The sequence below is a fragment of the Rhopilema esculentum genome, chromosome 9 (assembly GCF_057945365.1).
Source record: "Rhopilema esculentum isolate cy_ngs chromosome 9, ASM5794536v1, whole genome shotgun sequence".
Classification (NCBI taxonomy): Eukaryota; Metazoa; Cnidaria; class Scyphozoa; order Rhizostomeae; family Rhizostomatidae; genus Rhopilema; species Rhopilema esculentum.
The window spans coordinates 124111-145834 of NC_142823.1; the positions used below are offsets into that span (position 1 = coordinate 124111).

Consider the following 21724-nt stretch of genomic DNA (forward strand, 5'->3'; position numbering starts at 1 on the left):
ACCCAGTTTATCGAGAAACTCTCTATCTCGAACAGATTCCCATTTATCCTTGTTTTCCTATAGGGCTTGGTATAGAAATAAAATTCATTATCTCGAATACTCTCATCTCTCATCTCGAATACTCTTTTTTTCAACTTTGAAAAAGAAAACCCAGTTATTCTTCTTATCCCGAGTCCGGATATCTCGAAGTCCCGCTATGTCGAACAAATTTTTATTTCCGGTGCGAGTTCGAGATAGCTGGACTCGACTGTACTGTGGTGAGCTCTTCGGGGACAATAGACAGGGAGAATCAGCAACAGAAGACGAAAAAGATGGCCCGAAAAAATATAAAAATTGAGGCCGATGAACATCTCAACATTTTGGCCCCTCCACTTTCACGGTGAAACGAAATGTTAAGATTGTGAACGGTTCTGGTAAAGACCGCCACCATGCCTGGCGGCAAGAAAATTTTTTGGGGAAAAAAGTGCTTATAATGAAAATTACTTTAGACTTAAAATTAGTTTCAAACTGGATCAAAGCGATTTTTGATAAAATTTATCATTACGTCTAGAACTCCAAAGTACAGTTTGCTTTGCCCGTATTTAAATATACTTCTGACATGAAATATTCGGTCGCAGCTTCATAATTATGGTTTCTTGTTAGGACAGGATCATCGATGAAATCAGACTCTGAATCTTTCTTGGCGATACATTCACAAAACAAATTTGCTGATTCTTCGTTTCTCTTGTTCTCAAAATAGTGTAGTAGCCAAGACCTCTGAAACGACGATATTGCGCAAATTGTGATAAAAGCATGAAGATCTGAACAACTACACAGTTTGATATGCTGAATAAGATGGGGCCGGGTCCCAGTCTGAGAAATACCCCTAAATGCTATTTTTAGAATGCTTAATTGTTCCCAGACTCCTAAATCGATAACCTCTATAACTTCGTTGTTCGTTGAAAATGAAATTAATGACATGATAATTAGTACAAATGCTAATAATAACACGGTAAAGTGATTAAGATTCACACCCATCGTCAAAATGCCCCCAAATGCTATTTTTAGGCCATGTACTCGTTCCCAGACCTCTAACACGCTGATCTCTACAACTTCGCTAAAAATGAAATGAATAACAAGCAACATTATTAAGATACTAATGATAACAATGCCAAACCGACTTTAATTCGCACCCATCATGGCAGTGCTCCTGAAATATCAAAATTAGGGAAGGATTTAACTTTTCACTTCTCCTGCTTTGTATACTGCCAGCAATGTGCAAATTTAGGTAACAAACCCATGTATCAACGCATGTGCTTAGGAAATCACAGTTAGGACATTGTCGAGAAATGGATGACAAGAAAAGAAAAATATGTGAACAACGTGAAATTGGCAAAGCTGATGTAAATTGATCAACAAAGGATGCTTCTTGGTCAGGTTATGTTCCCTAGTAAATGTAAAATAAATCGACAAAATTATTACAGATTGATGTCATTTTTCTGCTTCTTGATCAGGTTACCAAAATAAGGACTGCTAGCGCTTTGCACTCTGGCATCTGTTGGTCAATATGATCTTTAGCAAAGTCACATATTTCCTGTGAACTCTGTGTCTGTGTAATGTGTACGGTATCCGTGAAATTGCACTGCATTAGTAAGAAGATACCAATCATCTTCTGTGATTCTTTCTCTAAATTCTAATAGATAAGTATAAGCACTTAGTATAAGTAGTTATCTCTAACTTTCGATATATTTTTACGTTTTTGATCTAGAGAAACTGTCTGTATTCACTAAATGACAGATTTAGGGGTGTAATAAGAGTTCCAGCACACCTGGTCTGAGCTTTAATCTCTTGTTCAGTAACCAATTAGTGAAGGGTTTGGTCAGCAAGGTCTACCTGGGCTTTTCCAGCTCATGCTGCTCACATATGGTGTTCTGTTATCGACTTCTTTCGTAATTGCAGAGTGATCTTCTACACTCAGGGCCCACGCCATCGGGGGGAGGGCGTGGTGGCCATGGCCCCCTACTCTTTTGTGAAGCATGTAATTTCAAAGCTACAATCAAAGGTCCCCCACTTTCATTAGCCTTGGCCCACTTCCCACTTTCAAATTCGCGGCGTGAGCCCTGACACCTCTAAGGTTTTTTATTTTGTCTGGCAGGAAATTTCGTCATCCTAAAAACCATTTGTTTGGTTTGCAACGCACTTTTATTTGGTGGATTGACAGCATTATCTCTGATAGGTCTAATGCCATGATTTCTTGGTGTATTGCTCTCTTACCTAGTTTGGCGCTTCTAAATCTTTTCTATGCCTTCTCCACAAAACCTAAATCCTTACAGTAAAATACTAACCATCTCATCGACAACTGTAACTTTACAAATCTCTGCAACTTCTTTTTCCTCAGCTTTGTATTGCTAACCAATCCATTTTTAACAGTTATTTCCGTACACATTGCTACCAGGAGATCTGATCTTTTATCCCTGATTCCCCAGAAATACTCTGAATCTTCCTTCTCTTTCCTTTCTATAGCAATATAAAAAAGGAAATGCCAGCACCAAGTTATTCTTGAGCAGACTTCTTGGTTTTTATTCTAAGCCAAACACGCAATTTTAAGGTGTACAATGTTTTTAGGGACCACTTTTTAAAAAAATGCTGCTTGTGCAACGTATAACGCACAACTTGAACAATGATTCGGTTTCTTCCGGATCAAACTCCCATGTTCTAATCTTCTAGATATTTGAATGGTAAAGACATAGTAACGAAACTTAAGCTAAGAAAAACTTACAAAATGATAGATTACAGTTCTTTCTACTTTTTTTCAAATTTTTTCTTTGTTCTGTAAAGGAATGGAGAGGCCATGCTCACCCCGCCCCCCGGTTTTGCCGGTCCTGATGAAGGCCCTGTAAAGATTGGAAAGGAACAAAGCCGCTAGAACAGACAAAATTTCTATTGAGTATATAGCAGTTATTTACAGTTCAGTAAACTGCTGCAACAGCAACAGAGCAAGTCGTCTTCATATCCAATCGTATTCATATCATGAGCAGGCCCCAAATCAACACTCGATGTTTTAATTTATATTTTACTTTCCTATATTCTTTACTTACTGTTCCAAAATTTTTAAAAGCGATCAGTTCTCCTCCGTGCTTATACATGTTGGTGACATGTGATCATCCTGCATATGTAATTTGACCTATGTAATTTGTAATTTGACAATATTTTGAATTCCAACCTTTTTCTTTCTTTGCTGCCAACGTTTTCAAAATATGAATCTTTGTCTATCTTGTCTCTCCCTTTTTTACGTGCCCAATCTATATGAGTGCCAGCCTCAACAATGCCTTCTTTTTTAATATAACCTTTTTTATATTCTTCTATAGATTCAGTGCATGCCTCTAGTTCTGCTTGCATGAGTTCAGGTTTTGCTGCATTTCGCTTTCCGACAGCTTTGTCTTCTTGTTGTTCTTCTTATATTTTCAATCAACTCAACTGCTAATTTGTCCAGAATTCAGTCTGCTTTTTCTGCCAATCTTTTCTAATCTTAGCAATCGTTTAAAATCACTTTTTGTGTTATCAACATAAGTCATGTGATGGAAAGAATGATTTATGGTTTTCTCTTTATATGTCATTATTGTCAGAGATACTACTGACATTCAAACGTATAGTCATTCGACCAGCTGTCACTTACCTGAACTGGAATTTGATTTTGGACGCGTTCAATACTCAATCAATAATAAAGCATTTGGCTGTTAGAGAAAGTGCGTAAAAAACAGAGCAACACAAATTAAGTGACACTTTACATCTTGGATCATTCAAGTATTGTTGACCGATCCAGAACGAGATGTTACTACCGTAAAGAGAGATTTATATTAAATCGTTCTAAAACATTTTCATTGAAACCAAAAGCATGAGAACAGCATTGAAAATGGATTTAGAGCAACTGTATTTTCGAAGCTACGTTTAAAGAAGATATAAAAAACGTAAGAAGTGGCTGTTTTATTATAAAATACTTTTCCTGAAAAGAGCAAAATATTGTTATTTTCTAAAAATGGGAAGGGGGGCTAAGGTTGCTTTAGAAAAATTTAAAAATTCCTTGAAACCCATCCTAGTTTCATAGATTTTGAGATCTACTCATTAGAATCACGGAAGTTTATTTATAGAACAAGCAGATTATTTTCGTGCTCGAATTCCAAGCGACATTTTCAAGTTCCTATGATGTTGTATAAAACAACCATAACAAGCATAACACCTTTTGCAACATGTTTTAAACAAAATGAACCCGGCCGGCACCATATCAGATATTCTTATTTTTGCGATCATTTCGACCAGTACTGCGATTACTTTTTAATCGTCGTCGTCATCATAACCCTCGGCGTCACTGTCATCGTTATCATCATTCACCAAAACATTGCATTCATTCGTTAGTCGTTTCAATTGCTCAAATTCTTCATCGTTAAACTTTGACGAATTGATGATAAGTGTCTGAAGGTGAGATTGCTCTGACTGTGACAAGCATTCTATAATGCGTTTAAGCACATTGCTAGTCAAGGCGTTCTCCTGATGACCAACGTAATACGAAATGTCAAGCCAATCAATTTGACTAATGACGTCACTAAGCTTCAAGAGGCTCTTTGCAGTCAAAAAGCAGCTCCTTAGTTTCAGGCTCTTCAAATTAAACTCGCAACCATTCGTGTTATTACAAGGAAAACAATCAACAATAAGCTCAATTTGCCTGAAGCTCAGTTTGTTTACTGATAAATCGATGCTGCGTAGCCTAGGAAGGATACGGCAAAGTGCAGCGACACAGGCCTCGTCCAGAGAGCATTCTCGCAACACCAGATCTTTCAACTTTATAAAGTTTCCTCTTATGTCCCTGAGATTGTTGTTTGACAATTCCCAATTCTTAAAAAGAGTAAAAATCAATTCTTCATTTAAGGCATTTGTTGAAATGTCAAGTTTTTCTATAATTGGGAGAAGTCGACATACTTGTGACATCATTGCTTTGTCAAATGCGCAGCTTTTCATAACGAGAATGCGCAATTTGGTGGCAAGATGATTTATATTTTCGTAATCAACAAGATAATCAACAAGACAACGTACTCCAACCAGGCTGAGCTGGTTTTTTCTGATCTCTAGTCTCTCCACCAATGCAATCAAATGACAGAGTCCTAAAATTTGTTGTTCCGTCAGGCTACAGTGAATAAAGCCCATATTCTTCAAGTTTGTGTTTTCATTTCCAGCAAATTTCATTTCTTTGACAAAATCATCGTCAATTTTACAGTCATAAAACATGACTTCGTTGAAGAGCGGCACTAGATTTGGGAGTGACAAAGATCTTTCGTTATTGCTTGAGAGTTCTGACTTGAATAAAGTGAGTCGTATGCCACTTATTGACTGTGTTCCACGTGATCTCAAAAAAGTTCCAATGCACTGCTCAAAAAGTAGGGCATCCCATTCTGTCATGTGGATCAGTGTGAAACATGTCTCAGTGCTGAAATCTAGAGCTTGTGGGACAGGGTCTTGGCTCAAGACAAGTTCATGGAAAATGGACAAAAACTCTCTTTCCGATAATTTATGCAAACAATTTGATAATACCACTTTGGCTATCTGGTTCACTGTGGGTAGTCTGGAAAGGTCTTCTCTTCCATCAACCATGCAGTTGCAAAAGAGAGCTACAATATTGTTGGTCAATTGAGTTTCCTGGCGATATTGATATGCCCTTGCGAAACCACTAATAAAGGAAACAACCTCATAGAGATGGCGATTTAGTAAGGCCTTTATGCTCACCCCGTGCGTGAAACAATAAGCGGCTGCAAGAAACTCATGGATTGATAAATGCCTGAACTGGAATGAACACCCGAAAGATGTTTCAATCTGAACGAGAAAGGACTCGAGCAAACCTTTGAGACCTTTGTCGCACTTTTCAATATCAATTGGGTATGACTGAAACTCGATGCTACCACTGCACAACAAATTGTATGCGATCTCTGAGATAATACTGAGAAACCTCTTCACAGTATCGTCTTGCAAAATTCTGAATGGCGGGATATTACATTTCATGGAATGGTGTCTAACAAAAGAAATAAGCACCCAAACGAATATTTCAGTCTTTGAATCCATTTCTGTTGCGCTAGGTTCTCTTGCTAACACACAGCACACGCTACACAAGAGCTGAGGTACTCTTGCCATCAGCATCATCTGCTTGCTTTGGCTTATTGCACAAGTTATTCGCTTACTTAGTGTTGCGTCATTCTCGACAAACTTTGTTACATACTCCTGTATGGTACCGGCATCAAATCCTAGTACCTCGATGAACCTTAGCTGTCCTGTCAAGTCTTCATTGTTCCTCAATAGCGGGGTCTTGTGTGGGCGCGTAGTTACCAAAACATAATGGCGCCCATTGAAAATCCTGGAATCTTTCGACATCATATCGTTAATAGCTACATGCAGTGAATTCATTGGGGAATGATCGAACACCTTTTCGATGTTTACCAGCTCGTCCAAGCCATCAAGAACGATCAAAGTCTTAGAAGCAACTGCACTGCTTCGGAGATAGAGAAATTCTTCGCTGCTTATTCCAAATTGATCCATAAATATCTTGTCGACTGCTGTGCTAATTTCGAGGTACCTGTTCAGCGTTCGACACTTTATATAAAACACTAGATCGAATTGGGGTGAATTGTCTGAGCTTTCCATATTTCCATTCGCCCATTTTAACACAAAGTGCTCAACAAGACTCGTCTTGCCAATGCCTGCAATCCCTTGAACAATTGTGATGTGCGAGTTGACCTCGTTTAGACCTTCGAGGTGTATAGTTCCTTGAGCGCCTTGCACTCGGTCAATGAACTTTGATAATTCATTGAAATGATTATTCCCTCTAAAAGCATCGTCAACTATTCTCAGTTCAACCATATACTCGTTGCGGTTCTTCTCAACGTATATAATTTCCTTTTGTTTGTTTAGTCGAGGTATTGTCCAAGTGCTTAAACATGTTTGGTACTTGTTTCGCAGTCGCTGGGCCACATCTGTAATCAAAATTCATTAGTGTTAAACGCTTGTGAATAAGGTGTGCATTGTTTTTAAATTTAGGCCAAGCACTTGAATATAATTGCTTTACATCACTACGTATTCCTTTCTAAAATTAAGTAGCCAGTGGCGAACTAGAAGATATGGCATCATAAAACAGCAAAATGAGAAATTTCTGAAAATTTCTATTTTTGGAGTTTCTGTGCTCACCATGTCCTGCTTAACAGGTGCTTTGCCTAGGGAGCAAACTACGACAATAAATGGGAGACAACAATCAAACTCACCATTTACTGTTGATCCCAGAGATACTGGAGCAGCATCTACAAATAACAAAAAAATTTCCCTTACCAAAAAGCATTATTCTGATAGAGGTTGACTATTAATATATCCATGAACTTAAAAAACTAAAGCCTATCTTACATAACTTACAATATATTTACAAATGCAAATGCTTTCATAGCAAGATGGTGTGTTACCTATTTGTTTAAAAACTTTCGCATTTCTACCATTACTGCATTACTGCCAATTTGTTGCTTTTTAATACTTTGAGCATAATATTTAATTAATTAATGTATGGATGACCTGTAAACAGAAATTATAAAGTTGATTGCATGAAAATGATTTATTCTATTTAAGCAGGTTGCAATGCTTGATTTCAATCAAATGCTTGTAAATTGGTCAATTTCCGACTGACGGACGGGCTAAGTCACTTCTAACAGGCGTAGGAATGCCTTAAAATGAGGGACGAAAACTCCGTAAACATTTTAACTTTCAGGCCGCTTCTTTGGCTTCAGTAGGATCTTATAAAATGGCAATCAGGACAGTTAGGCCAGACAGTTTCAATGTTCGTTGTTGACATTTATGCTGTAAATAGGTGTTCGCCTAGCATCCAAAACCACACCTCATTATTAACACTCAAGTAATGTCTCAGCAAAAAGCCCCTATTGAAGGCCATAAGGAATGCAGTTAAAGAGAACGTTCGACAAAAAACCTACTCGCATGGAACGTGACATTTCCACCATTTCCAATGAGATTCACTCCTCCGTAGGTTGATACTGTATATTCTTGTCGATTTTTTTCCTCTGTTAAGTAAGATGGTGGATTTGTTATAAAGAAGATATCGAGTTGTTATATGGAAGAAAGAGTGCATAAAGCAGCGATGGGAGAAGATGTAAGTGAGTAATCACAACAATTTCTAACGTAAAATTCCTAACGACTGACAATTTCTGTGTTTTCAGATGTTATCAATATATAAAAAATGCTAGTACATGTAAAGGACTGCATGACAGCAATGCACAAGCCACAGGAAATACCATCGCTTCCTTAGCAAAGGAAATGAACGATTGCAAAGTCTCAAGAAGCAGGCACCGTTTCTGTTTATAAAGGAACATGCCATTGGAAATCCATCTTATTTAAGATTTATCTTTTCAAAGAATAGACACGGGATTTCGCAAAACCATCTAACAACCTGACTTACCGAACATTCGAAAGTTTAAATCAGACAAATGTTTGCCATTGATCAGTGATAGCGTAGTGACAATAGCGAATGAGGCGACAGAACAGGACTCGAGCCTGCGACTAGGGACTCTGATCGTTTATTACTCTACCAACTGAGCTTTGTAAAGAAAAGGAGGGTGAGACTCTTGTGCGTGTGTTTACCCATTTCATACTGATTGCTTACATCAGTTTACTATATAAAGTTTCATATGTACAAAACAAACCAATTAAAATTGATAGATGACTGAATGGCTCAACGAATAAATAGATAAATCTAAATAAAAGAATGATTCCTCATAAAGTATTATACTTGAAGGAAAATCTAAAAAGCTAGACTTCAGAGAAAAACTGGCAAGCAATGCAATGCATACGTTTTTTATCATGACTGTAGACTGTAAGAACCAAAGGTTACTTGGTTAGAATTTGAAATGTTGTAAATCATTTGGATTTCTTGATGAGTAAGTAGAGGATCTAGTTATTATTTTTGAAAACGTCAGGTATGAACGATGGATTTACATTTTTCATAGTCTTTTCAATGCAAAGAACTCTCATACGGTAAAAAATACATTGTACCTTTCTGACGTCACAACTAAGTAACTGCGAGCTAATCATTGTATAAGAATTTAAGGACGCGTTCTTGAGTCATTTCAATGTTTGCAATGATTTAGCTGACGAGAAGAACCATATAAGAGGACAATAATTAAAATGAGTGCACAAAGCTTTGGATAAGAATTTTCCTTTCTTTAAAAGCAGTAAACTGTCTGTGTCTTTTCAAAACATTCAAGTTGTGTGCAGCTTTTCTGCAAAGTTCACAGACATACGGTTCAAAAAAATTATACGTTTCATTTGACTTGCCAGGTCTAGAAAAATGAGATACTTTTCCTGTCACCATGTTCAAAACCACTCGGCACATCAACTGCCGTCAAAACTTTTCAGATTTTTTTCTGTATTTTTAACCTATCCAGTTTTGTAAATGATGCCATTACCTAGAGTTTGTTGCCTTGGTTGTCCAAAATGGACGCTTAGCGATTCAAAAACAGGGGCTTGAAAAGAGCGAAAATCTCATTACTCTGCTCAAAAGTCTCGCTACTCGGCTCAAAAGAGTCGATTTATTGATTGAGGGGAGGACCATGACACAGAATGCGTTCTGACAATTCGTAACCCTCCTCTGACGATTCGAGCAAAACAGCCCTCCGGTTTTCCTTTAATAACTTTTCGCAGAAAAATTGTAAAAATACAACTTAATGTTTAATCGATAGAACATAGCTTGTTACACAGTTTTCTTATAGTTTGCAAGAGGTTTAACATTTTTAGCCCCCGAATGTTGGGAAATTCTCGAATTACCAAAACCGCACCTCAGTTTTCCTTTAATAACTTTTTTCCTTAAATCTTGGGTTTTTTGCCCAAACAGACGATTATTCGTTTTTTCGATACCTGCTACACTGTTTTTTCATAGTCTGCAGTTGGTCTTTGCACTTAGTTGTGTTTTTATTTTCCATGGAAAGTGGGGGAATTTTTCGAAAGTGCACGACCTCCTCAAATCATAACGAAGATTATCATTTGATTCCAAAGTCGTGCTAAGTGCCACCCCTGCTTCGTCTTTAATTTTCTATTGTTTTTCATTCATCTGGAAATTTGCTTCGATTCTTCAAAATCCGGCCCAGGGGTGGCGGCTTCGTATTTGTTTGAGGGGGTGTTGCACTTTTGCAAAATTCCTCTACCTTCGACGTAAAATAAAAACACAACAAAGTGCAAAAACCGACTGCAGACTATCAAAAAACAGTGTAGCAGGTATCGAGAAAGAGAATTAACGGCTGCTTGGGCCAAAAACCCGAGATTTAAAAAAGTTATTAAAGGAAAACTGAAGAGCGGTTTTGGGAAAATTTCGTTTTTACCAACATTGGGGGGGGGGGGGGGGGGGGGGCTGAAAATGTTCTTGAAACACTTTCAACCTCTCACAAACTATTAACAAACAGTGTAGCAGACCATTTTCAATCGATTCAACTTTGAATGGTATTTGTACCATTTTTCTGCGAAAAGTTATTCAAGGAAAACCGGAGGGCTGTTTTCACAAATTGCACATTTTTGTCAAAGTTTCGGAGACTTTCATATTAACTTGAAACTGGAATTTTTATTTAACTATGAAAATACGAAAAAACAGTAAAACTATGGTATTTGTGATATTTAAAAATCAAATCAGTCCTACAGATTTAGTAAGTCAAAAGTTATTGAAGGAAAACTGGAGGGTAGTTGCGTGGGAATCGTCAGAGCGAATCGCCCGAATCGTCAGGCCTATATCGTCAATAGTTATGGTTTGCGACTTTCTACCATTAGAAGTGAAGGTTACACACACGGATTATCAAAATTTTATGCTATTTTATGATGCTTCTAAATCTGCTTGTACCTGTCATGCTTGTCTTTTAAATCCATCAAACTGAACAACAATTGTGCATTATCGATAACAGCAGTGTAAACCATCGTCAAAATTGGCATCATGAAATACTGCACGACTGTGCTTTAAATACACTACTAAAAACATGGTCAGCGGTTTTCCACCATTATGTCTTTAACAATTCGTCTCCAGTTTCTCTGTTGATGTTATCTCTTGGACTTTCAATGTTCTTTCAGCAGTATTTGACTAACAACAGTGCATTCTTTCAAAACAAAAATTGTTAAATGCTTTGTTGATGGCTTAAAATGGAAAATCAATGCCTTCAAAGAAAGTATGTGTTGCCCATTACGAGGCAAACCATGCCCTACAGTCTAAAATTTTGCACCGCGATAACAGAGAGTTTCAACACAGCAACCCTAACTTTCACCTCGACGTCTTTGCATTAGCTTTAAGGTTAAGATTATCGTTAGCGTTGCTTACATCTGCACTCTGAAATTGTGAGGTGAAATAAGTCACCGCGAGATATACATAGGTGTCCAAATAGCAAACTCAGAATATTTTACACCGGGCGGGTGCACTATTATGGGGAAAATGCATATCATGGGTGTCCATAAAATCAACGAGCATATTGAACGACGGTGAAATGTTAGTGATGAGGACTAAATTTCAAGCTGATTCGTGAAAAGGGTATTTTTATGATTCCATGGACAAGCATGTATGTGGTATTGCAATTAAAGTGCACCTACCAGGGGATTTTACATGACCCAATATTAGAACACATTACCCGCGAGCATAAGGAACTGTTTTCTGAGGCAAAGTCAGGTAGCATCAGTGGCGGTGCCAGCTACAATAAAGTAGGCAGGAGCGTCACTTCATACTTTCTGTTGGGAGGTGGCTCTACATTCATCCTGCAGAAATGTTTGCCCTAGCAAAAGCTGAAAATGTGCGGAGCTGGCCTTCGGTTCCCGTAACACTAACATGATTCTCAAAGTAAGTCGTACACACCAGGCACTAGCTTATTGTCTCCACAGGTTCACCGATGTGTTTGCCTAACCTTGAGGAGACAAGCAAGAGAAATTTTTTTAATAGAGTCAGGCAACCCTCCATTCTGAAGTCAAAGAGCATGCGCTCATTTTTTACATCACACTTTCGATATGCCCACTAGCAACGCGCTGATTTCGTTACACCAAGATGTAAAATCACTATCCACAACGGGTCCTTATTTGTCGAAGTTTCTTGCTATCTAGGGTTCTTATTCGGCGATCTTTCAAACTTGTCGGAAAATAAAGGATGTTTTGAAGGACTCACTTTGTTGGCAATTGCTAGCAATTTCACTGCTAATAATTTAAGAACAAATTAGGAACAATTAAGCCTCAAAATTTCGAAATAATTAAGAACAACCAGCCTGAACTTCAATTTACTGGTTCTATAACTAAGAGTGTAATGGTAAATTTTATTAAGATCCCTTAAGGCACCGCAGTGTCCCGGTTAGGCGTAGTGCATATTTTGGAAAAGATTTATCGATGACATACTTTTTTTCTGGCAACGCAAGCTTGAAAACCTACAGGAATTTATACAATGCACCCTATATCATCCACAGAAAAATAAAATAGATATTAAAAACAGAATACAGTCGACCCCGCTTAAAATCACACTACTGGTTACAATTAGATCAAATTTTTACCCAACTATGCAAAGCTATTCAATAAAACATAGACCCAAGTAGCCCTGTTTGCAGTGTCATACTCGGTTTACTGTCACAAGATTTCAAGCAACATTTGGTGTACTGTAGTATTTCTGTTCTGACACGCACCGCTTATATTTAGGCATACTTTTTTAGCAAAAAACTAGATTCCAGACCTCTCCCGGCAAAAGGCTTTGTGGCAACGCCCGGGTAGGAATACATCATCTCATTGGAATACATCTATTTTCTAGCAAGCGATGCTTGTCTTTTGTTCATGGTTATTATAATAAGATGCAAATATCGACCAAGGGTGTAACACTTACGTCCACAGTGAAAGGAAATCAGAATCTATTTAGAGATTCATTCCATCCAGCCCAAGCTCACGCTGGCAACTCCTTTTTCGAGTCACTGGTATTCTGTATCATTTTACTTTTGGAACAGACAAATTCCAAGCATAACCTACTTTCTTGTAAAGTTACATCAGAAAAACAACAAAGCAGATCTATTGGTAGAAAACATTTGCCTTGCAAAAATCACTTTTGCCCTGCGAGAAGGTCCAATTTTTGTGAACAACCCCGAAAGATGAAGGGAAACGTCTGTGATCCTTTGGATAAATACCAGCTGGGTTTTCGTCAGCAAAATTTTGAAAAAAAATTTCTTCCGTTACCGCTGTCATCAATTTCAGAAGAATTATATTTGTGGGCCATATTGGACAACATTGGTCAACATTTTCCTTTTTTTGCCTCCCTGAACAGGCTTTCAGCTTGAAAACTATCCTCAACCTCATTTGTACCTTATTTTATCTCATTAATGCCAGATGTTGCACGAATGAATTCATCTCCAAGCCTATCGCTACTATCACTGGAATCATTGTCAGCTGGTGGAATAGCATTCGATGCCAGAGAGGGACCCTGGCCGGAGAGAGAATGGAGAGGGAGCGAGAGAGAGACTAGTAGCAGTGGTGGACCTGCTACAAGTCTCTCTTCTTCCTATCCATTTTCCTTTTTTTCTTCCTTTATTTTCTAGATTAATAAATTAATAGAGAAATAGAGAGAGGTGATGGGTAACAATATGATTCGGCAAAAATCTTTATCGATTATTTTTCTTTGCCTATAATTGGCAGCTTCAGATAAGTGCAAAGTCGCGAACTAACGAATGTTTCAGACGAACCACTATCAAACAGTACTCTTACGTTTGCAGACAAGTTATCGCTACAAGCATTCAAAACCAGTAGCGGGGTGGCTATGTTTTCCCTGGGGTGGCCAAGTCGATTTGGGAAATGCTATCTATATATCGTGGTTATATAAAAGCACGTGTTTCTAAAAGGGAAGTCGATTTTTGCAACTTGAATCCAAAATTTCCATGAATAAGATTTTGACTAAAAATGCGAATATGAATTCAAAAAGTTATATTGTTGTAATCCTAACGTTTGACCTTTTGGATCGCGGTTCGGTAAAATATCGAGCTTTTTTAATTGACTTACTTTCGAGAGTCGGACTATTTTCGAGGAAATACGGTAGGCAAAACATAAAATACTAAGCAAAGGACATTCTGTTCAATTACAATGATGTTTCATACAGGCTGGCGGCCCCTTGAATTCGTTTATAATATCCAAAATACCAGCTTCAGAGTAAAATATCGTTGTTTCAGGCTCAGTGTTTTTTAACTAAAGGTAACCTTAGTCCATTTCGCCACTGCTTATGGGCGATTTTATCCGCCTAGTGTCATCGTATTTATGACGTATGATAAACAAACATTGGTCAAGTTTGTTATTCTTTAGTAGTTATTAAATAGTAGTTTATTCAACAACTTGAAAGTTTCAAGCATTGAATCGCACTATTGAATTGGACGGTGGCAGGGCACAGGTACTTGAATCTGCGGTCAGGCTAAGAATAAAGTTTAGTGACAAAGGAGAACCCACTATGGTTGGTTCCGACGTGGAAAAAATTTTTTGAAATCAAGCCTTCTAGAATGGCTAAAAATGCATCTCCCAGACCAAAATTTAACAATTTACTGCTCTGCCCAGAATAGACAGTTCCACGATGCTCAGAAAAACATTGATTTTAGATTTTTAGAAAAATTTGGGAGGGGAGGATTCATGCGTTGGGAAAAGAAAGAAAGGGTGACCTTCGGTTCACATCGATGTTAAAAACAAGAAGCTGCTGTATTGATTTCCAGGGTGCATTCCATGCCCCAAAACTCCTGCCCCAAACCCTACAGAACCTGAACAAATCCCCAGTGTCTTTCATTGCAATTCTCAGTGCCCTTTAGAACATCGCTGTAAGATCATATGATTGCTATCTTCTATAGAATTTCTTTTAAGTGTTATTATTGTAATTAATGTTATGGCATAGTGCCTATGAAATGAAATTTTACACAGTTTTTTTAAAGGAAATTGAAACTTCTACATATTGTTGCAATATAAAAGGAACATTAACTCGAAATTTGGCACGGGAAAGGCTGTTTTGGGGCTTTTAAAAACAATGTGTGCGAGTGAAAAAGTATAAGAGTTTGTGACGTCACAAGATTTGCGAACACACCAGACCACTTAGTCAGGCTGTTAGTCAAAGAATTGTGCAAAGTTTGATATCAGCATGAAATTATGCAAAAGGGGTAGCTTGATACGCTGAAAAGATATGGAATCAAACTGAAAATTGCCCTTTTGGGCTATTTTTAGACCGAGGTTCTTTGCCCCAGGCCCCTAACGGCGATATTACATTATCTCTTCTGAAAGTAGGTACAATAGCGCGAAACTTTACAACAAAGGACAGTTTGATACAGTTCAAAAGATGAGATATAGAACCTAACTTAACATTGCCCCTTTTTCTTTTTTTAGACTGGGATACTGCCCTCTTCGGCTATTTTAACTGTACTTCCAATAGTGACCTCCATGTTGCTTAGTGTACTGAACGGCAACTGCTTCTGTGCTTCCAAACTTTGTGACGTCACGGAAAACGCGCGCTTCGTCACAGTCGAAGACGTGAAAATGGGATAATCAACCTAAATTTTTAGATAATCAACAAAAATATTTCCTCAACATATACAATTGAAATCAGAAAATTTTATATGTGTACATTTCTTTTTCTAAACTTGCAAATTTCATTTCATAGGCACTTTGTATGTGAATTGTATAAGTTTCAGAACCAGAAACAAAATACAGTTTTTGAAAGGGAAGAGCCTATACTCATGCGGCCAACCTGTAACAGATCTTGCTGACTTTGAAAATTTTTTATAATGCGTTTTGTCATTCGTTCAAAATCAAAAAGTTCTGACAAAGATTTGGATGATTTCATCATATTGCCACGCTTTAAGGTCCCGCAAAATATGTTTGGCCTAGGGCCCCTCAGAACCATAATCTAGCCTTGCTTCATTTCATTTCATGTCCACTCGCCTAGAGGAATGACACATTTGTGATAATGATGAGCAATGCGAGGGGGCGGTCTTGACGTGTTTTCCTATAAAGAGATGATGACGTAATATTGGAGATCATATGACCTGCGCAGGAGATAAAACAAGCCGAGGCTGATTGGGCAGCAAATTAGACCGAAGTTGGAGGAAGTTAGCTTGCAAAAGTTTGAAGAAGAAAAGTACCTGGACAAATCGCACACGAAATTCGCCAAGATGTCGCTTTACCCAACACTCGAAGACATGAAAGTCGACAAAATGGCTCAGGTTTGTGTTTTATGTTTTATGGAAACAAGGCATTAGTAATTTCTTATTAGGCCTCGCCTGTTTATTAAGGCACAAATTGGTAAACCCAATGGCGATGACCTGAAATATAGTGTTTGTTTCTACTTAGCATTTGTCGTAACGTAAAAGGAAAATGAATGGCAATGCCTATGGAGCAGTGTCCTGATCTTTTCACTCAATGTGACAATGCCTCGGCCTTCCTACCCCTGAAATCCTGGAGTGGAATACATAGAGAATTGGCAATTATGTGAAAGTTTGGCTATTGCAAGGACTCTTATTCCATGCAACTGACCACTGAGCAGTCTTCATACCATGCGTTAATGCAGCCAGCAACTTTCAATTTTTATACCATATGTTAATGCATCTAAATTTTTCCTTCTTATATATTAATATCCCAGGGAAAAAAGCCAGAATAGTTGTAAAAAGCTAAAATCAGGGTGAGCAGGAACAGTTTAGACCTAATGATGGTAAGAGGAATGTGGTAATGTACACTTACGTGACAAAAGTATTAGTACGATCGCCTGGAGCCAAACGTGGTTAATCCTTTGCTCAAAAAACAACATAGAAAATCGGTGGAACACAACAAGATTGCTGGTTGAGATTTTTGATTGCAATTTTACCCGATTGTAAAAATAAACATAAATTTAACAAATTGCAAAAAAGGAAACTTTTTAGACAAGTAACATTTGCTTTACTCTATATCTTGTCAGATGACCCCCAAGAATCTAGGCAGCCCCCATTTGCATTGAAATTCACTGAAATAGTTTTCCAACGAAATATCCTCGGATACAGGAGGAAATCTCAACAAAATTTTAAAAAAGCTTATTTTTGGTCTTAAAAGATTCCATTTCTTGTATTTTTTAATGAAAATTGTTTTCAATTACACCAAGGCTTTGGCTTAGACAGGGTTATTGAAAGACTATTACGGGGAGGGTCGGTTATTTTCCCTTACTCTCTACTAATACATAGTATTGCTGAGGTCATGAGCAAAATACTCAGACTGCCTCACACGGTGAGCAAACTGCCCCAAGCGAGATAAGATTATCTAGAAACTGGTTTGATATGTAGAAATTCGGCTCACAAAATATGAAATAAAAAAACTCCACACACATGAGGCAGAAATCTCCAGTGTGTATTTGGCAATAGCACGCACTGTATCTATTTTCTACTCATAAATGCCGTCTCTGTTCAATGTTTTGGTCAATCAATGTTTATGTTTTTTTCAGGCACAAGTTGCTCAGAGCCAAGCAGGACAGCAGCAAATACCCCAGCAGGCATTACCACCACAAGCCCAAGCCCAAGGATATCCTTCTTCTGTAAATTTCTTTCACATTTTATTTGGAACTCAAATACTTTGTTTGCAATTTAAGGATTATTAAATATTTATGAATGATTTAAATAGTTGAAAAGCTGCAGTCAGGTATACTTAACAGGGTCCTATCAACATAACTCTGTGATAATTGCCATTTTATTCCTCTGTTATCAAAGTCCCCAGTGCTGAATAGGCAGAGCTATATATGCTTTGGTGGATGGTTCTATGCTGTTTTATCCATACTGCTCAATTTTGAATGTTCACTGTTACTGGCACAAATTCCATATGATTCTCAATGATAAATGACATTGTTCCCTAGTAAAATGTTTATATGCCCACCAGAAGTTAAGGGATATTAGGGAGAAATTTGACTTCTAGATACTGAACCAAAAAGATATTTTTATCCGCTAGGTCACTTTGTCTGTGTGAAAATCATTAACAGTGAAATAGAAAAGTCATTGATTGTTTTGTAAGGATGCGTTAGTGCAGCAGGTAAGAAGTGATCATGAAGTAACTTGCAAAGTACTATATGGTTAGGTGTGCAGTCCTTTTTTTATTTTTTTTTAACAAATTCCCATATAAAGAATTTTCAGCATTGCAAACTAGATGCTTCAGTTTTCAACTAGTGTTTAGCTCAATAACTTGTTGTTTTAGACATCAAGTCTCTACCCATCATTGACGGAATGGATGGGCTTGCCAATTGATGAAGGAACTATAAGCAAAGAAATGCCTGAATCTGGCCTGGTGGGTATTGCAATTTCATTGGTTTATCATTGGTAGAACTTACCCAAACAAAGTCTAGTCTAAATACTTTCCTTTTTGCAAGTATTTAAACCTTCACCTTTTTATATTTAACAAAACATTTCATTCAATGCTAGCAATTAGAAATTTCACTTCCAAGGGTTATTTGTGTTGGAGGGACTGTTAAATTATTCAAGGTACTTTGCTTGAAAATTTAAGTGCTTTGGATCCTTATTGTTTAAGGAGAAGTTTTTCACGGCAATGTTATTGGCAATGTTATGAAAATATTGCCCATGCTTGCTGCAAAAGGTTTCATTGCTTAATAATCTGTTTAGTCTGGCATGCAACAGGGTTCTCTGTTGTTTTAATTGGGTAGTTTCTTGCAAAGGATCTGTCTATATTTGCAAGGCTGCAAGTAAAGTTGCAAAAGTTCACAGCTACATAATTGGTTTTTATTCAGGCTGTCATCCAGTACCAGCATTCAGGACCTGTTACATCATATTCATCTGGCGGCATGGTGGCTCCAGTGACTGGCAATCAGAATGCTGGCCTTATGAGAGCTGAAGTGAAGCAAGGAATTAGAGAGTTAATTGCATGCAAGGACCAAAGTGGAAAAGTTGGATTACGTGTTCGCTCAGTAAACAAAGGCGTGTTTGTTTCATTTGTGATGGCTGGATCTCCAGCAGCTTTGGCTGGCCTGAGGTTTGGGGACCAGATATTGCAAATCAATGGTGAAACACTTGCTGGCTATGAACATGAAAAAGTAATGAAGATTCTTAAGCAAGCATCAGCACAAAGGATTCACTTTGCTGTCAGAGACAGGTAAGTCTTGAAAGTTAAGACTCTTGGAAACAGAATCAGGGTCTGGAAAGAGGCGCATAGTACTGCCAATCTGCTTTTTTAGCTTGGCAAATGACTTTTGACACATTTGCTTTGGTCCATAATACTGAAGCCAATTATATATTTATTTTCTTTTTGTCACAAATATATATATGTTTCTAACTACAGGGCTTTTACTCTAAAATATTGGAGCACACTTACCAAGGACGCTAATCTATGTTTGCAGTTAGGATCATAAAACTAATTTTTTAGTTGCTCAGGGTGTAAGCAACCCCATGTAAAAATGTTCTTTTGTTTTTAAAAGAAAGTTCATTTTTCTTTAAATCTCAGGAACGTGGCTCAAATTTTGAGGCTAAATTTGAGTTGTTTTGGAACTTTGCAGTTTGCTAATTTGTTAGGGCCATAATTTTTACAAGACACCCTGCCGCCTTTCCCAACAGTGATCAACACAGATCTGTGTGTGCTACCTCAGGAGTGCACTGTTGTTTTTGGGAATTGAATGGATTGGAATGCTTGTTGTGGTTTTATTTTTCCTGTGTGTCTGGTTTTATGTGATTACGGAAAGCAATTCTAAGAGCCATTTTTCAATCTATTTTACATACCATTTTGATTCATTTTCTCAATTTCCATTTTGTGTTAGCAAATATATCCCTTCTATCTAAGTTTTATAAACACATCACCAAAACTAGAGAATTTCAATCTGATTTTCATCTTTTTATCGTGTTCCAAAAATTTATGCCTTTATATTCAGTGCAACAAAACTTCCTAGATATTCTCTTCCATTATTAGTTTATATCTTAATCTTGGAATTTAATTCAATTTTTTTTGCTAATGGACAAATAAATTATTTGCAGACCATTTGAAAGAGCAATCACCTTGCAAAAGGACAGTCATGGCCATGTTGGGTTTATTTTCAAAGACGGGAGAATAAGTTCGATCGTGAAAGACTCTTCTGCAGCACGGTTAATCTCTTTGTTTTCTCTTTGCTTGATTTTCCTATTAGCTCTAGTTTAAATGGAAACATGTAACCAAATATATCTTATTTTGTTTTCTAAACCAAAACTGAGTATGAAAATCGCCTACCCTTTGTGAAAGGTTGCTTCGGCTTTAATCATTAAGCATCCATTGTCCCCTATTCCAAAACGGAATTTTCTCATTTTTTTAAACCTATACATACATCACTTCTTGCTACTTGCTGGAGACGATGATCTAACTCTCTTGGTTGATTTTAATACAGGAATGGGCTTTTGACAGAACACAATATTCTTGAAGTCAATGGTCAGAATGTTGTTGGCTTAAAGGTTTGTAGTTGTGTCACTAATTCGATTTCTCTTCTGTTCATTGATTTATTTCTCTTTTTCTAAAGACTTTAAAATTATAATGCAGTTTAACAAAGACCAAATACTCCAGCTTTATTGCAAGGGGCTTACTTGAATTTCTTCAATATTTTTAGGACAAAGAGATCAGTAGAATCCTTGCTGAAGCAGACAGATCCATAACATTGACAATTATGCCATCGTTTGTCTACTCTCACATGGTGAAATGGTATGCCTCTTTTGCCGTTTTCTTTCCGATAAATGCCATTTCAACATTCTTATACAAATTCATCAGCTAATAGTTACTCGTCACGTTCGTTTTTTAATGTTTTATTTCTTCATTTAGCATGGCGGAAGGTTTAGTCAAGAAGCACATGGACCATTCAGTTCCTGATATCTAAAATGACTGCAATTGGTGTATTCCTGGCGTAGTTTATGTAATGAAAATTTAAGTAACATACGCAATTACATTGACTTTTTCGGTAGAAAACAGTATTCAGCACATGTTCACGTCGCAAAGCTGGTAAAAGGGAGAATTTCACATTTTTATTCTGAGAGCATTTTATAATTTAAAATAAATGCTGACAACAGTGACTATTTCAGAATGCCTGTTTTTTGCTTTAGTTTTTAGCTTGGCTAACTGTGGCCACAATGTCCCAAACAGACTGACCTATCCCTTGACCTGACCGGTCCTATCCCTTGATCCACACTAATGTGTTTCATTGAAAAACCTTCAGCTCTCCGCAATGTCCAACCTTTGGAATCCCTTATTGACGATTCGATGATGTTTCTCTATTTTCTTGGCGTAATAGGTTAACTTTGACAGACCTACATTGTAACGTTACTTGCCAAGAATGGAATAGGTCAAATCCTTGTCCTGCTCTCTTGTCCGACTTGTTCTTGACGTACCATCTCGCAATGTCAAGCATTTGTGTATCGACAAGAGATTTGTGTAACGACTAGAGGTTTGTTCTCTGGTTAGATCGACAAAGCACACATTTTAAGGTTTGAAGAAAGAATATTCCTTCTCTCTTTCGTCCATTCTCCCATCTATGCCAACAGTAGCAAGCCCTCGCATTTATTTTTTTTTTATTGGAAATTCAGGCCATATGATATTTTTCAGCAAATAGCTTTACCTTGTCTGAATATTTTTTGTTATAATCACAGGTTGAAGCAGATCTAATTAAAGATGTAATTTTAAGCTCTATCATTTAATATTATTTTTGCATCTAATTCTATTACAAGAAAGCGATCGAACT

General features: G+C 37.4%; 2 protein-coding genes across 2 annotated transcripts; one reads left to right on the forward strand and one right to left on the reverse strand.

Moving 5' to 3' along the window:
* Nucleotides 1–109: 109 nt before the first annotated feature.
* LOC135689096 (NACHT, LRR and PYD domains-containing protein 12) lies at nt 110–14133 on the reverse strand. Its single transcript, XM_065206214.2, has 4 exons — nt 10895–14133; nt 7989–8075; nt 7278–7313; nt 110–6992 (listed from the first exon to the last, which is right to left on the reverse strand). The coding sequence occupies exons 1-4, from the start codon at nt 10899–10901 to the stop codon at nt 4312–4314; spliced, it is 2811 nt and encodes a 936-aa protein (XP_065062286.2). The 5' UTR covers nt 10902–14133; the 3' UTR covers nt 110–4311.
* Nucleotides 14134–16078: 1945 nt separating this feature from the next.
* On the forward strand, nt 16079–21722 carry LOC135689099 (syntenin-1). Its single transcript, XM_065206217.2, has 8 exons — nt 16079–16238; nt 17483–17572; nt 18223–18312; nt 18770–19131; nt 20004–20111; nt 20387–20450; nt 20603–20694; nt 20812–21722. The coding sequence occupies exons 1-8, from the start codon at nt 16188–16190 to the stop codon at nt 20864–20866; spliced, it is 912 nt and encodes a 303-aa protein (XP_065062289.1). The 5' UTR covers nt 16079–16187; the 3' UTR covers nt 20867–21722.
* Nucleotides 21723–21724: the final 2 nt, after the last annotated feature.